Genomic DNA, 16677 nt, shown 5'->3' with positions numbered 1-16677 from the left:
CCACTTCTCCCCAAGTCCCCGCATCCGCTAGTGCTGGCCCCAAAGCCCCTCTCCCTAGTGTGCCTGCCCAAATCTCACCCAGTGGGGAGGCAATGTCTTATTATTTCTTTTTTTTTTTTTTTTTTTTTTTTTTTTTTTTTTTTTTGAGACGGAGTCTCGCTCTGTCGCCCAGGCTGGAGTCTGGAGTGCAGTGGCCAGATCTCAGCTCACTGCAAGCTCCGCCTCCCGGGTTCCCGCCATTCTCCTGCCTCAGCCTCCCGAGTAGCTGGGACTATAGGCGCCCGCCACCGCGCCCGGCTAGTTTTTTGTATTTTTTTTTTTTTTTAGTAGAGACGGGGTTTCACCATATTAGCCAGGATGGTCTCGATCTCCTGACCTCGTGATCCGCCCGTCTCGGCCTCCCAAAGTGCTGGGATTACAGGCTTGAGCCACCGCGCCCGGCCCTTATTATTTCTTAATTGTTTGAAAACTCTTGATCAGCCCCTGTCTCAGAAAAAGCAGCTTCAGGGCGCGGTGGCTCACTCCTGTAATCCCAGCACTTTGGGAGGCCGAGGCGAGTGGATCACCTGAGGTCAGGAGTTCGAGACCAGCCTGACCTGTATGGTGAAACATCGTCTCTACTAAAACTACAAAAATTTGCCCGGCATGGTGGCATGCTCCTGTAGTCCAAGCTACTCCGGAGGCTGAGGCAGGAGAATCGCTTGAACCCAGGAGGCGGCGGTTGCAGTGAGCCGAGATGGCGCCACTGCACTCCAGCCCGGGCAACCAGAGCGAAACTCCGTCTCAAAAAAAAAAAAAAGAAAAGAAAAAAGAAAAAGCAGCCTCATGACTGGCAGTGTTTTGGCCGTAAAATCATTCAAGTGGCTCAGCCCTCCCTAAGGAAGGCGGGACCGGGGTTGAAAAACCAGAGGTGGCCCCTCCTCGCCCTCCCCGCCAATAAGAGGCAGAGATGAGACGGTGCCGGCGCCAGGGACTCCCGAGATCAGAGCGAGGGGAGGAGCGGCCATCGCAGCTCTCCTTGGCTGCCCGAGGCGCGCCAGGTCCAAAGGCCGGCGTGGCTTCTCTGGCCTTGACACTCTCCGTAGCCCAGTAAGCAGGGAATGCAAAGAAACGCCTGAAACCGCAGGGCGCCGGCTATGCCTTCTCTCTGAGCTGAGCCTCCCTCCCGGATCTCGCTCCTTCCGGGTCTTGCTCATCCCTAAGTTCCCCATCCAGGACGTGATACAGTCAGGCTTCCCTGGTTCAAATCCTGGCTACGCCCTGCTTGGCAGCTGTGTGACCCTGGGCAAGTCACTCAACCTCTCTGGGCCTCACCTCTCATAGGGGATGACAGTAGTTAAAGTGGGTTAATCTCAGACGGCTGTGAGGATTAGATGAGGTAATACAGACAGCACTCAATAGGTTGAGAACAACTTCAAGGATGTTACAGGGATTATAACATCCTGGACTTGTCAGTCTACTGGCTCTGCAGCCCATCCTGCCTACCGCCTGTGCCAAATGTTTTCCTCTTACGATTTTATTTTTTTAAAAATTTTGTTAATTGTAATTTTTTTTTTTTTTTTTTTTTTTTTTGAGATAGAGTTTCACTCTTGTTGCCCAGGCTGGAGTGCAATGGCACGATCTTGGCTCACTGCAACCTCTGCCTCCTGGGTCCAAGCGATTCTCCTGCCTCACCTCCCAAGTAGCTGAGATTACAGGCGCCTGCCACCATGCCCGGCTGAGTTTTTTTCTATTTTTTTTTTTTATTTTTTTTATTTGAGACGGAGTCTCGCTCTGCCGCCCAGGCTGGAGTGCAGTGGCCAGATCTCAGCTCACTGCAAGCTCCGCCTCCCGGGTCCGCGCCATTCTTCTGCCTCAGCCTTCCTAGTAGCTGGGACTACAGGCGCCCGCCACGTCGCCCGCTAGTTTTTTGTATTTCTAGTAGAGACGGGGTTTCACCATGTTAGCCAGGATCATCTCGATCTCCTGACCTCGTGATCCGCCCGTCTTGGCCTCCCAAAGTGCTGGGATTACAGGCTTGAGCCACCGCGCCCGGTCTTTTTTTTATTTTTAGTAGAGACAGGGTTTCTCCATGTTGGCCAGGCTGGTCTCGAACTCCCGATCTGCCCGCCTTGGCCTCCCAAAGTTCTGGGATTACAGGCATGAACTGCCGCGCCTGGCCTCTTACGATTTTAATTTAGCCCTTATTATCCTTTTTAGTCCTTTTTACGTACAAGGCCACATGGAACACATATTAAATTTCTTTTTTCTTTTTCTTTTTTTTTTGAGATGGAGTTTCAATCTTGTCACCCAAGCTAGTGTGCAGTAGTGCGATCTCAGCTCACTGCAACCTCTGCCTCCTGGGTTCAAGCAACTCTCCTGCTTCAGCTTCCCGAGTAGCTGGGACTACAGGCAGGCACCTTCATGCCTGGTAAATTTTTGTATTTTCAGTAGAGACAGGGTTTCACCATGTTGGCCAGGCTGGTCTTGAACTCCTGACTTCAAGTGATCTGCCCACTTCAGCCTCCCAAACTGCTGGCATAACAGGCATGAGCCACGGAGCCCGATCTCACATATTAAATTTCTAAAGCATAATTTATAACCAACCCCATAAACTAGAATATTCTGAGCGATGCATCTTGCTGGTATCTCTGGGCCCCTCCCTGTGGCATCTACTCTTCCCTTGAGCTGCTATCCTGAATTAAATTCTGGTCAATTCCTTGTTTGGTTTTTATTTTATTTTTTTAGAGACAGGGGTCTTGCTGTGTTGTCCAGGCTGGTCTTGAGCTCCCGGCTTCAAATGATCCTCCCACCTTGGCCTCCCTAAGTGTTGGGATTATGGTCAGGAGCCACCATGCCGGCCTAGGATAACTTTGTTTTGGCGGGGGTCTTGACAGAGTCTTGCTGTGTTGCCCAGGCTGGAGTGCAGTGGCACGATCTCAGGTCACTGCAACCTCCGCCTCCTGGGTTCAAGCCATTTTCCTGCCACAGCATCCTGAGTAGCTGGGATTACAGGTGTGCCGCATGACTCCGGCTAATTTTTTTTTTTTTTTTTTTTTTTTTTTTTTTTTTTTTTCTTTTTTGAGGCGGAGTCTCGCTCTGTCGCCCAGGCTGGAGTGCAGTGGCCGGATCTCCGCTCACTGCAAGCTCCGCCTCCCGGGTTTACGCCATTCTCCCGCCTCAGCCTCCCGAGTAGCTGGGACTACAGGCGCCCGCCACCTCGCCCGGCTAGTTTTTGTATTTTTTAGTAGAGACGGGGTTTCACCGTGTTCGCCAGGATGGTCTCGATCTCCTGACCTCGTGATCCGCCCGTCTCGGCCTCCCAAAGTGCTGGGATTACAGGCTTGAGCCACCGCGCCCGGCCAACTCCGGCTAATTTTTGTATTTTTAGTAGAGACAGGGTTTCACCATGTTGGCCAGGCTGGTGTCGAACTCCTGACCTCAAGTGATCCACCCGCCTCGGCCTCCCAAAGTGCTGGGATTACAGGTGTGAGCCACTGCGCCAGCAACTTTTTTTTTTTTTTTTAAATCACATATGTGTGTATTCTGAAAACAATAGTTTCTCTCCCTGGGGGTGCTTAAAGAATGAACCATGTGAGAGCCGCTCAGGTCTTCCGCAGGATGGCCCACCACAGGGAGTTTCCACTGCGGCTGGCTCTCTTCCGACCCAGCTGATCCTTACTCTCCTGAAGCCACCTACTTGCCTGTGCCCCAACCATTCCCTCTCCCAGCATGCCCTGCCCCTCCTCCCCGTCTGCTAACCCTGACTCATCCTGGAAGCACCAGCTCAGAGGTTGCTTAATGGAACCTCCATTCATTCATTCATCCTCGACATCCTTTTCACAAATTTCCCACATTCATTTCCCATCCACAAACAGGCCAATATTTTGGTGCCACGGGGCAGATTTGAAGTTAGACCAGCGTGATCAGGGACCTGGGACCCAGGGTGGGTGTCTGCCTGCATTCTCTCATCCCCCTGGCCAAAAATCCTAAATTGCCTGTGTTGACTCTTAAAGCCTGAGCAGTTTGGCGAAGGAAGGAGAGAGGGCAGAGGTCAGTCCAGGCAAAGGACAGGGCACTGGTGCGTGCAAAGGCCCGAAAGTGGTGAAACCCTGTCTCTACTAAAAATACAAAAATTAGGCCGGGCGCGGTGGCTCACACCTGTAATCCCATCACTTTGGGAGGCCGAGGCGGGCAGATCACCTGAGGTCAGGAGTTTGAGACCAGCCTGGCCAACATGATGAAATCCCATTTCTTTTTTTTTTTTTCTTTTTTTTGAGACGGAGTCTCGCTCTGTCATCCAAGCTGGAGTGCAGTGGCCGGATCTCAGCTCACTGCAAGCTCCATCTCCCGGGTTTACGCCATTCTCCTGCCTCAGCCTCCCGAGTAGCTGGGACTACAGGCGCCCACCACCTTGCCCGGCTAGTTTTTTGTATTTTTTAGTAGAGATGGGTTTTCACCGTGTTAGCCAGGATGGTCTCGATCTCCTGACCTCGTGATCTGCCCGACTCGGCCTCTCAAAGTGCTGGGATTACAGGTTTGAGCCACCGCGCCCGGCCTGAAATCCCATTTCTACTAAAATACAAAAAATTAGCCAGGTGTGGTAGACAGCTACTCGGGAGGCTGAGGCAGAAGAATTGCCAGGTGACAGAAATCCCAGGTGACAGAGCAAGACTCCATCTCCAAAAAATAATAATAATAATAATAATAAATTTTTTAAAAATTACCTGGGCGTGGTGGCACTTGCCTTTAATCCCAGCTACTCCGGAGGCTGAGACAAGAGAATTGCTTGAACCCAGGAGGCAGAGATTGCAGTCAGCCGAGATTGTGCCACTGCACTCCAGCATGAGCCACAGAGCGAGGCTCTGTCTCAAAAGAGAGAGAGAAAAGATCTCTCTGGGATCCCTGTGGAAGGAGCCAGATAAGCAAAGGCACTGTGGCAGGGAACAGTGTGGCCAGAAGTAAATAGAAATAATAGAGTAGATAGGCCGGGCGTGGTGGCTCACACCTGTAATCCCAGCACTTTGGGAGACCAAGGTGGGTGGATCACCTGAGGTCAGGAGTCGAGACCAGCCTGGCCAACATGGTGAAACCCTGTCCATACTAAAAGTATAAAAATTAGCCGGGCGTGGTGGCAGGTGCCTGTAATCCCAGCTACTTGGGAGGCTGAGGCAGGAGAATCGCTTGAACCTGGGAGGCCCAGGTTGCAGTGAGCTGAGATCGTGCCACTGCACTCCAGCCTGGACTACACAGCAAGACTCCATCTCAAAAAAAAAAAATTACCCGGGCGCAGTGGCACGCACCTGTCATCCCAGCTACTCGGGAGGCTAGAACCTCAGAGTGCCTGCTGTGCCTCCCATCTGGGCTGAATCTACCTCCTGGATCTCGCTCCTTCCTGGTCTTGCTCATCATCTCTACATTTCCTGTCCAGGGCGTGATACAGTCAGGCTTCCCTGGTTCAAATCTTGGCTGTTCCCTGCTTGGCAGCTGTGTGACCCTAGGCAAGTCACTCAACCTCTCTGGGCCTCATCTCTAACACGGGATGACAGTAATCAGAGTGGGTTCATCTCAGATGGCTGTGATTATTAGATGAGGTAATACACCTGAATCTAGGAGGCGGAGGTTGCAGTGAGCCAAGATCGTGCCACTGCACTCCAGCCTGGGTGACAGAGCCAGACTCAGTCTCAAAAAAAAAAAAAAAAAACAAAGTAGAGTAGTTGGAATGCAGGTGAGGAGGCTGGGGGCGGGGTGGGTGAGGGCTGGGTGCTGAGGAATTCACAGGATGGCTGGGAGGAAGGGAGGAGCAGCCTGGGACAGCTGAGGTGGTGTTGGGGGGAGATGAGGAGGCCTGAGCTGGGGCTGTGGCAACCGACAGGAAGAACCGGGGCAGAGTCAGGGGACGAGGGTGGGGATTGGGGACTGACAGGCTGGGGGCGAGCAGGGGGGAAAGTCGGGGCCAGGAGAAGCCCTGTGGATCTGAGCCAGTGATGTGGGGTTGGGGGGGGCATCCCTGAGATGGACAACCCAGGAGGAGATGCGAATTTGGGGGGCTGCTGAGTTCAGGGGGATGTGGCGTATCTGAGGGGGCCCGAGAGGGGGACACCCGGGAGGAAGCAGGCCCCAGGGGGATGGTCAAGTGGGCTCGCTGGGGAGAGGCACGCTTCCTGGCCTAGGGGATTCCAGAAGAGCCTGGAAGTTTGAGGTCCTAAGGGCACCCCCCAGGGCGATGCAGCCATTCAGGGCTGGAGGAGTCCTGCAGGGGAGGGCTGTTCTCCCTCACGATGATGAAACCGAGCTTTGCAGAGGGTCAGTGACTGAACCAAGGTCACCCACTTAGCGAGCACACTCAGGGCATTTTATGACCAGCTGGCAGGGCCTTAGCAGAGATAAAAAAGGCTCCCAGGTGCCTGGATGGGGTGGGGGTGAGGCCTTCCCAGAGGCGAGCTGGCTTATCTGTTTATCTCCGGAGGGAAGAATTGCAGAACTCAGAAGGCCTGGATGAGCCAATGTTGAGTACTGAATGCTGGGGCCTCCCTCAAGCAGAACTGGGCCAGCCTGGTCACCGCTCTCAGCCCAGGAGGCCCAGAGACACTAGGAAGCTTGTCTAGGTCACACAGCAATCAGGATTGAACTGCTCCTGTCTCTGGAGTCCCAGGCACCCAAGAAGGCCTCTCCATGCCCCAGCTTCTGGCTGAGGGAGGGGAGGAGAGGGCCTGAAACAGTGGAATGAAATGAGGCAGCCAGGCGCGGTGGCCCACGCCTGTAATCCCAGCACTTTGGGAGGCCGAGGCAGGTGGATCACCTAAGGCCAGGAGTTCAAGAACAGCCTGACCAACATGGCGAAACCCCTTTTCTACCAAAAATACAAAAATAAAATTAGCCAGGCATGGTGGCAGGCTCCTGTAATCCCAGTTACTTGACAAGCTGAGGCTGGAGAATCACTTGAACCCGGGAGGCGGAGGCTGCAGTGGGCTGAGATTGTGCCATTGCACTCCAGCCTGGGCAACAAGAGCAAAACTCCATTTCAAAAAAAAAAATTAAATTAAATTAAATAAGAAAGGAATGAGGCAACTGAGCTGAGAACGGGTCTTGGTTGTCCTCCTCCTCACAGCCCATGGTGGCTGGAGGGGTCCAGGCTGCCAGGAAGGTCTCACTTGGCAAGAGTACAAGATACAAGGGGTTGCCGGGCGCGGTGGCTCAAGCCTGTAATCCCAGCACTTTGGGAGGCCGAGACGGGCGGATCACGAGGTCAGGAGATTGAGACCATCCTGGCTAACACGGTGAAACCCCGTCTCTACTAAAAAATACAAAAAACTAGCCGGGTGAGGTGGCGGGCGCCTGTAGTCCCAGCTACTCGGGAGGCTGAGGCAGGAGAATGGCGTGAACCCGGGAGGTGGAGCTTGCAGTGAGCTGAGATGCGGCCACTGCACTCCAGCCTGGGTGGTAGAGCGAGACTCCGTCTCAAAAAAAAAAAAAAAAAGATACAAGTGGTTGCAGATTGTCTCAGCAGTTCGCTGTGTAAGATATGGGGCAGGCTGCCTGCCCTCTCTGGGCCTCTGCACACTCACCTGAAAAATGGAGCCACGGGGAGGGGTGTAAAGGGACATCACGAAGGCCGTGAGGAGCAGGAGAAACCACAGGCTCTGGGGTGAGACAGACTGGCTTCAGATTTGCTTCCAGCTCTGTAATTGCGGTCATGGTGCATTCCCTCCCAGCCTCAGTTTCCCCACCTGGAAAGCAGGTGCTGTCAAAGTGCCTGACTCATCCCCAGGAACAGGGAGTCATGCTGAGCTCACGGAGGTGGGCAGTGCTCTGCTCTAACCACTCTTAGGATACCTGAAGAGTCCGGAGCCTGCCCTCTCAGCCCCAAGCCCCCCTAGAACACAGACTCCCTCTGGGTCTCAGCGGCACCCCAGTTTCTCCCATTTCACCCCAAACACCCCCGTTATTTCAGGCTTGCATGGGGCGTCCTGGGTACTACAGGGCCATTGTGTTTCCTGAGCAACTACTGTGCACCAAGCGGCCTGCTCTCTTCCACTCCTCTCTCAGGGAGACACAGGGCTTGTGAGCCCCTTTGACAGACAGAAAAACTGAGTCCCGGAGAGGGACAGGGACACCCCAGGCATCCCCGCTGGTGACTCAGCACGGCCGAGTCCTCACTCCCTTCTCAGGAGGGACCTGTACACCACGCTGGATGCCCCAGCCCTGCCCAGCCCCGCCAGCCAAGTCTGGGCTAGGCCTGCTGCCATGGGAGGCTGGAGGCCACCCCTGCCGCAGCCCCTGGCTCCCCCAAACAGCCACCTCTTCCCTGGGATCTCCTGGCTCCTGCCCAGGTCTGGGCCTCACCTGATTTCCGAGATGTCAGGTTCATAGGTGTCCCACAAGCCCGGGATCTGGGGCTCAGCGGGCCCGTCCATGGCAGGTGGGTGAGGGTTGGGGAGGGGAGGACGAGCAGGGAGCAGGCGGCACAGAGGCCAGGTGTGCGCAGCGACAGCGTCTGCCACCTGGGGAGCACGCCAGGTGCCTACTCCGTGCCCGGCCCAAGGGGAGGGGCAGCACCCAGCCGGTTTTCCCAGCTGCTACCCACGCCTCCGACAGCGGGGAGAGGCCGGAGGGAGTCACCCTGATCTGAGGGCGGGGAGGAGCAGTGATGGGCACGTCCTGGCGTCTGGTGCTCAGCTGGGGGCAGAGTCCAGGGGATCAGTGTCAAGCCCACACTGGAAACTTCCGGACCGGCAGTTCTGGGCCTGTGGGCGCCCACCTGGAGCCCACGTTGCTCATTTGGGAAATGGCGCTGATCTCACCCATCTCAGCGAGCTCATTCATTCACTCGCTCATTCATTCCTTTATTCATTTGAGAAATATTTACTGAGCATCTCCCGTCTGCCCCACACTGTTCCAAGCACTAGGCCACGGCTAGGGACAGGCGACAGAAACTTGCCTTCACGGGCTGATGCTTAGGGGCACCCTGGAAACACACACACAGACAGAGGCACAGCCAGGACCACAGCAGCACAGACAGGGCGGGAGCCAGGGAGAGAGGGAGAGGGCGGAGCGCGTGGGAGACAGAGACCTAGAGGGGGCTGAGATGCACAGGGGCCAGAGACCTTGAGAGACGCAACAGAGATATACAGAGGGCAGAGACAGAGACACACAGAGACCCAGAGGAGAGGAGACAGAGACACACAGGGGCCAGAGACCTTGAGGATGCAACAGAGATACACAGTGGGCAGAGACAGAGACACACAGAGACCCAGAGGAGAGGAGACAGAGACACACAGGGGTCAGAGACCTTGAGAGACCCAACAGAGATACACAGAGGGCGGAGACAGAGACACACAGAGACCCAGAGGAGAGGAGATAGAGACACACAGGGGTCAGAGACCTTGAGAGATGCAACAGAGATACACAGAGGGTGGAGACAGAGACACACAGAGACCCAGAGGGGAGGAGATAGAGACACACAGGGGCCAGAGACCTTGAGAGACCCAACAGAGATACACAGAGGGCGGAGACAGAGACACACAGAGACCCAGAGGAGAGGAGATAGAGACACACAGGGGTCAGAGACCTTGAGAGATGCAACAGAGATACACAGAGGGCGGAGACAGAGACACACAGAGACCCAGAGGAGAGGAGATAGAGACACACAGGGGTCAGAGACCTTGAGAGATGCAACAGAGATACACAGAGGGTGGAGACAGAGACACACAGAGACCCAGAGGGGAGGAGATAGAGACACACAGGGGCCAGAGACCTTGAGAGACCCAACAGAGATACACAGAGGGCGGAGACAGAGACACACAGAGACCCAGAGGAGAGGAGATAGAGACACACAGGGGTCAGAGACCTTGAGAGATGCAACAGAGATACACAGAGGGCAGAGACAGAGATACATAGAAAGGTCAGGGACAGGGAAAGACACAGATATGAGAGACAACTGCCAGATATGGTTGGGCGTGAGAGTTTGAAGGTCACAGCCCTGGTTCAAATCCCAGCTCCAGTGCCTCCCAGCTGTGGGGCCTGGAACCAGGCTCAGAGGCTCATCTTGCCTTGGTTTCCCCATCTGTGAATCTTGCCTTGGTTTCCCCGGGCTGCTGTGAGGACTGAGGGAGACCCTCTCAGCTGCTGGTGGAGTATCTGGTGCACAGTGGGCTCAGCATAGACAGTGTTCTCTTCTGTTCTGCCCCTACCCCAAACCCTGGCCCTCCCCAGCTGTTGGTCCCTGACCCGTAAGAGTCCTGGAGTCTGGCCATGAAGCCAGTCTCCCTCTCCCCACCAGTGGTAGCAGGTGCCTGTAATCCCAGCTACTTGGGAGGCTGAGACATGAGAATCACTTGAACCTGGGAGGTGGAGGTTGCAGAGAGCTGAGATCATATCACTGCGCTGCAGCCTGGGCAACAGAGAGAGACTCCGTCTCAAAAAAAAGAAAAGAAAAGAAAAGAAAAAAAGCCAAAAGAAGGCCTGCGCAGTGGCTCATGCCTGTAATCCCAACACTTTGGGAGACCGAGCAGGGTGGATTGCCTGAGGTCAGGAGTTCGAGATCAGCCTGGCAACATAGTGAAACCCCATTCTACTAAAAATACAAAAATTTAGCAGGTTATGGTGGCAGGTGCCTGTAATCCCAGCTATTTGGGAGGTTGAGGCAGGAGAATCGCTTGAACCCTGGAGGCAGAGGTTGCAGTGAGCCGAGACCGTGCCATTGCACTCCAGCCTGGGCAACAAGAGCGAAATTCCATCTCAAAAAAAAAAAAAAGGCCGGGCGCGGTGGCTCAAGCCTGTAATCCCAGCACTTTGGGAGGCCGAGACGGGCGGATCATGAGGTCAGGAGATCGAGACCATCCTGGCTAATACGGTGAAACCCCGTCTCTACTAAAAAATACAAAAAACTAGCCGGGCGACGAGGCGGGCGCCTGTAGTCCCAGCTACTCGGGAGGCTGAGACAGGAGAATGGCGTAAACCCGGGAGGCGGAGCTTGCAGTGAGCTGAGAGCCGGCCACTGCACTCCAGCCTGGGCGGCAGAGCAAGACTCCGTCTCAAAAAAAAAAAAAAAAAAAAAAACAAAAAAGCCAAAACAAATAAAATTGTATTTACTGACCAATTATTGTTGCATAGGTGAGGGGGATGGAAGATGTCAGAGTCATCTAACAGATGCAGAAAGGGGGCCCAGAGAGGTAATGTGACTTCTCCCAGGTCACACAGCACTGCCCACCTTCACTCTGAAGGCAAGCAGAAGAGAAGGGTTCTGGGATATCCCATCTCTCAGTTCACCACCCCAAGACCCGTCTCCAGGAGGCTGAGCTGTGGGAGCGCCCAGCCCTGCCCCCAGCCACCACTGACTCCACATCCTCAACATGCTGCCTTGGTACTTTCAGTGTTAAGTCTTGATGTTCCCTGCTGTGAAAAGGGCTCTTCCGCAGGGCGGGTGGAAGGGTGAGAGGGCCAGGCTTCCCCCTCTGAGGCTGAGTGAACCCCTCTGATGTCGGAGGTGGGGGACTGAACCATGACACCCCACCTGGCCTCGGGCTGGACTGCCTACACCTTTGTTTTCTATTCAATGACCCTTTGTCTTGGCTCTGTGTGTTGCTGGGGCGGGGAGGTGGGGAGAGTCTGGGGAAGGGAATGCCCAGGTCCTTAGGGGTCCTGAGAGGGAAACTGGCAGGCAGATGGGGAGGCAGCCCTGGGGCACAGGAAGGTCGGGGAAGGGAGCAGTAGGGCCTGAAGTTGTACCTGAGTGGGCAATGGCTAGAAACTGGCCAAACTAGGAGGCCTAAGACCCAGGGGAGGCTTTTACTGCAGGGCCTTCGCCCTTGCTTTTCCCCCACCTGGCATGCGGTTCCCGATACCTGGGAGCTTCGTGGGCTCCCCTCCTGCGAGTCTGCCCAGTGTCACCTCCCCCAGGCTCATCCACCAACTTCTCCATTCCTCTCTCCTGTTTTACTCTTTCCCATAGCACTCATCACCATCTGGCCTCCTGAATGTTTTGCTTCTTTGTCTTGTTTATCATCTGTCTCCCCACGAGACTGTCAACCCCATGAAAGAAGGGCTTGTTCTATGTCACATCTTCAGTTGTTTCCCAAGGGAAGAGCCTGGAATATAGTAGATGCTCAATAAGTGCCTGTTGGTGGAATGAATGAATCGTCAGAGGAAGACGTGATGGAATGAGTGAGGGTCATGGTGGTGCAAGGAGAAGTCTGTCGAATCTCTGTGGAAAATGAGGAGGGAGCTGAGGAGATGCAAAAGCCTGATTCTGGGAGGCGAGGGGTCCACTCCCAGAGGTGGCAAGGAAGAACCAGAAGACACCAGAGTGACATTTTAGCCAATTATGGGAGTGCAGGGATACTAGTGGAGACCATCAACCCCCAGAAATGAATCTGAGGGGATTGGACATCTGGGAGACAAGGATGAGACTAGAAGGATGAAGGATTGGGCCGAGCGCGGTGGCTTACGCCTGTAATCCCAGCACTTTGGGAAGCCGAGGCGGGTGGATCACGAAGTCAGGAGTTCAAAACCAGCCTGGCCAACATGGTAAAACCCTGTCTCTACTAAAAATCCAAAAATTAGCCAGGAGTGGTGGGTGCCTGTAATCCCAGCTGTTCAGGAGGCTGAGGCAGAGAATTGCTTGAATCCAGGAGGTGGAGGTTTCAGGGAGCCGAGATTGTGCCACTGCACTCCAGCCTGGGTGACAGAGCAAGACTCGGTCTCAATTTAAAAAAAAAAAAAAAAAAAAAGGATGAAGAGTATGGGAAAATGCAAGTGGAAAACCCAGTGCCACTTGGTCATGGGTAGTGAGAGGAGCAAGAATTATACACACATTCATTCCTCCAGCTGTTCATCCCTCTATCTATGCATCCGCCTGTCCCTCTATTCTTCCATCATCCATCCACCCAACCCATTCATCCAGCTACCCAACCACTTATCCAATCATCCATTCAACATCCATCTATCTACCCATCCAACCATCCATCCCTCCATCCATTCATCAGCCATCAAACCATCCACCTCTTCATCCATTCATCATCCATCCATCCATTCATCCATCCAAGCTTCTACTCAATCATCCATCTATCCAGCCATCCATCACCCATCCATCCATTCATCATCCATCCATCCATTCATCCATCCAACCTTCCACTCAATCATCCATCTATCCAGCCATCCATCACCCATCCATCCATTCATCATCCATCCATCCATTCATCCATCCAACCTTCCACTCAATCATCCATCTATCCAGCCATCCATCACCCATCCATCCATTTTTCATCCATTCATCTAGCCACCCAACCATCCAACCATCCATGTATCCATCCATCCTCCATTCATTCAGCCATTTATTCATCTAACCATCACCCAACCATTCCTCCATCCATCCATTCATCACTATCTATCCATCCATCACTGTCTATCCATTCATCCATCCAAGCATCTACTCAACCATCCTTCTATCCATCCATCCATCCATCCATCCATCCATCCATCCCTCCCTCCCTCCATTCATCCACTCAGCCAGGTATCCATTTAACCAGCCATCTATGTATCCATCTTTCTATGCATCCTCTATCCATTCATCCATCCTTCCAACCATCTACCCATCCATCCATCCATCCATGCATCCACTCATCCATTCATCCAGATATCCAATCATCTATTTCTCCAGCTAATATCTGCAGAGACCTCCTCTGGGTCAGTCTCTGGTATTGTGTCCACAAATAAGACAGGTAAGTAAATGGCTTAGACCTGTGCTGTCCATCTCAGAAGCCACTGGCCATAGGTGGCTATTTAGCACTAGAAATGTGGCAATGTGACTGAGAAAGTGAACATCTTCCATTTTATTTCATTTTAATCAATTTAAATTTAACTTTAAAAACAGAAACAGCATAAAATACTCTCCCCTTAAACATGACATTAATGCCTTGGTAAGTCTCCATTTTAATGTAACTTTTGGAAATTGAGCATCAAAATCGAGATACAAAGCATATAAAATGTCTCATGGGTAATTTTTATATTGATTACATGCTGAAGTGGTGATATTTTAGATACATCAAATTGAATAAAATCTATTCCTACAATTAATTATTTTCTTTTCTTTTTTCCCTCTAGTCTTTTTTTTTTTTTTTTTTTTTTTTTTTTTTTTTTTTTTTTTTTTTTTTTTTTTGAGACAGAGTCTTGCTCTGTCACCCAGGCTGGAGTGCAGTGGCATGATCTTGGCTCACTGCAACCTCCACCTCCCGGGTTCAAGCAATTCTCCTGCCTCAGCCTCCTGAGTAGCTGGGACTACAGGCACCCGCCACCACGCCCAGCCAATGGGCTGAGGGTGGAGATCAGTGATTCCCACCCTGGAGCAATTCCTTGGCCTCTCTTGGGGGGGCCCATCTGCCCCCCAAGCCCTGGGATGTGCCATTTTGCTCTTGGAGCTCAGACATGGGCAAAGGGAGGTCACTGGGTCATGAGGTCACGTTTCCACAGAATCGAGGCCACTGTCACCTCCAGAGCCTGACCTTTCCATTAAAAGCCAGTCATTGCCGGGAGTTCTGGGAGCCTGAGGACAGCCATCCCTGGCTGCTTAGAGGCTGGATTCCCCAGGGGGCAGGGGCTGGGGGCGGGGCGCCCAAATCCCAAGTCAGCAAGGATGGAAGGAGGAACCGGAATAGGGTGGGGAGGGGGCACGGTCCCGAGTTGGGGGCCCAGACTCCTGGGTTTGATGGAGAAGGGGCCTGGGCCAGACCCTGGTGACCCAGACAGACAAAAATGGGACACTTAGACACGTGGACCTGGGGAAGGGGGTTGGGGGAGGTTGCGGGTGGTAGAGGACACCCCTGTCCCCAAGCCCACACAATGTCCCCTTTGAGGAGGTAACCTCAGATGGGTGGGGTGAGAGGTGGTGGCTGATACCTCAAAGCCACGCTGGCTCCCCCCAGCTGTCCCCTCTAATCAGTGGGTCCATCTTGGGGTGCAGCGAAACCTCCTTGTCTGCTCCCCACCCCACCCTGATTACTCCATCCCCACGATGTGCCGGCACAGGCCCCCAGGGCCGATACCACCGCCCGCCCCACCCCGCACACTCACACTCATGCCCCGCCTGCCCTGAGCTGGGCTGGGACTGGGCTGGAGGCCACGTGGGGTGGGCCCCACATCACACCTAGGCTCCTCTCTTGGGAGGGGGCGGCTGAGAGTGCTGGCTCCTGGGTCCCCAAGATGACAGAGACTGGGGAGGGATGCTGGGGGAATGGGGTGGGGGGACTGAAGGCCAGAACCTGGGTCCTTACTGGCTGCATGGTCACAAAAGGAGAACAGGGTGGGGAGAGAGGCAGGTGCACACAGAGCAGGGGGTCCAACAGGCCACGGTTGTAGTGACAATGTGTCAGGGAACCAGAGCTGGAGACTGGACTCCTGGGTCTGAGGGAGAAGGGGCCGAGGGCCTGGACTCCTGGGTCTGAGGGAGGAGGGGCTGGAGTCTGGACTGCTGGGTCTGAGGGAGGAGGGCCTGAGGCCCTGGACTCCTGGGTCTGAGAGAGGATGGGCTGGACTCCTGGGTCTGAGGGAGGAGGGGCTGGGGGCCTGGACTCCTACATCTGAGGGAGGAGGGGCTGGGAGTCTGGACTCCTAGGTCTGAGGGAGGAGGGGCTGGGGGCCCGGACTCCTGGGTCTGAGGGAGGAGGGACAAGGCCCTGGACTCTTGGGTCTGAGGGAGGAGGGGCTAGGGGTCTGGACTCCTGGGTCTGAGGGAGGAGGCCTGCGTGTCTGGATTTCTGGGTCTGAGTGAGGAGGACCTGTGGGTCTTGGACTCCTGGGTCTGAGGGAGAACGGCCTGGGGCCTGGACTCCTGGGTCTGAGGGAGGAGGGGCTGGGGATCTGGACTCCTGGGTCTGTGGGAGGAGGGGCTGGACCTGGACTCCTGGGTCTGAGGGAAGAGGGGCTGGGGGCCTGGACTCCTGGGTCTGAGAGAGGAGGGGCTGGGGCCTGGACTCCTGGGTCTGAGGGAGGAGGGGCTGGGAATCTGGACTCCTGGGTCTGAGGGAGGAGGGGCTGGGGGTCTGGACTCCTGGGTCTGAGGGAGGAGGGGCTGGGATCTGAATTCCTGGGTCTGAGGGAGGAGGGGCTGGACTCCTGGGTCTGAGGGAGGAGGGGCCGGGGTCTGGACTGCTGGTTCTGAGGGAGGAGGGGCTGGGGCTCCGGGTCAGGGAGGTTGGGTTTCTGGTTTCCTGGGCTGGGACAGACTGAGCCAAGTGAGGGGTGTGAGGTGGGAGTGTTGTGTTGGGGGGTCTGGGTTTATAGGGGTGCACCAGTGAGCACAGTAGCCACTCCTCCCCTGTGTCTTTTGGGCCTGGGGTGCTCCCAACACCATCCTCACCTGTCCCCAGTGCTTTCCTCTGCCAAACGCCAGGACCAGCCAAACCAGCTGTGCCAGTTGGGCATCCCCATGCACTACCACCCCCCCATACCCCCCTTCCCTGCAGTGGCTTCAGAGAGGCCTGGGCCCAGCCCGAGGGTGGTGCACGGGTGGGCAGGAGGCCGGATTACAGGAGAACAGGACGCCCCAATCGCTGCTTCATCTTTCCGCCTCCCACCCTCATCTTGCTCATCCCTGTTCCATTCCTCCTCCTCCTGCCTCGGGCCAGGGCACTGCCCCTACTTCCTCCAGGGGCCTGGCTTCCTCCTTGGCCCTCAGTCCCCAAAAACATGCTCCGTGACACA

The 16677-nt window shown here is 54.7% G+C and overlaps 1 protein-coding gene across 1 annotated transcript in view; it reads right to left on the bottom strand.

Annotated features, from left to right (window-relative positions):
• The window catches only part of SULT2B1 (sulfotransferase family 2B member 1), a 49119-nt gene extending 40547 nt beyond the window's left edge, over window positions 1-8572 (bottom strand). The window contains exon 1 of the mRNA XM_010368656.2: window positions 8326-8572. Within this exon, the coding sequence (XP_010366958.1) occupies window positions 8326-8396 (71 nt within the window). The 5' untranslated portion in view covers window positions 8397-8572. The remainder of the gene's footprint in view (window positions 1-8325) is intronic.
• Between the last annotated feature and the right edge of the window lie 8105 nt (window positions 8573-16677).

Source organism: Rhinopithecus roxellana, chromosome 12 (genome assembly GCF_007565055.1).
Source record: "Rhinopithecus roxellana isolate Shanxi Qingling chromosome 12, ASM756505v1, whole genome shotgun sequence".
In the NCBI taxonomy this organism is placed as follows: domain Eukaryota; kingdom Metazoa; phylum Chordata; class Mammalia; order Primates; family Cercopithecidae; genus Rhinopithecus; species Rhinopithecus roxellana.
This window is presented reverse-complemented; position numbering and strand designations above follow the sequence as displayed.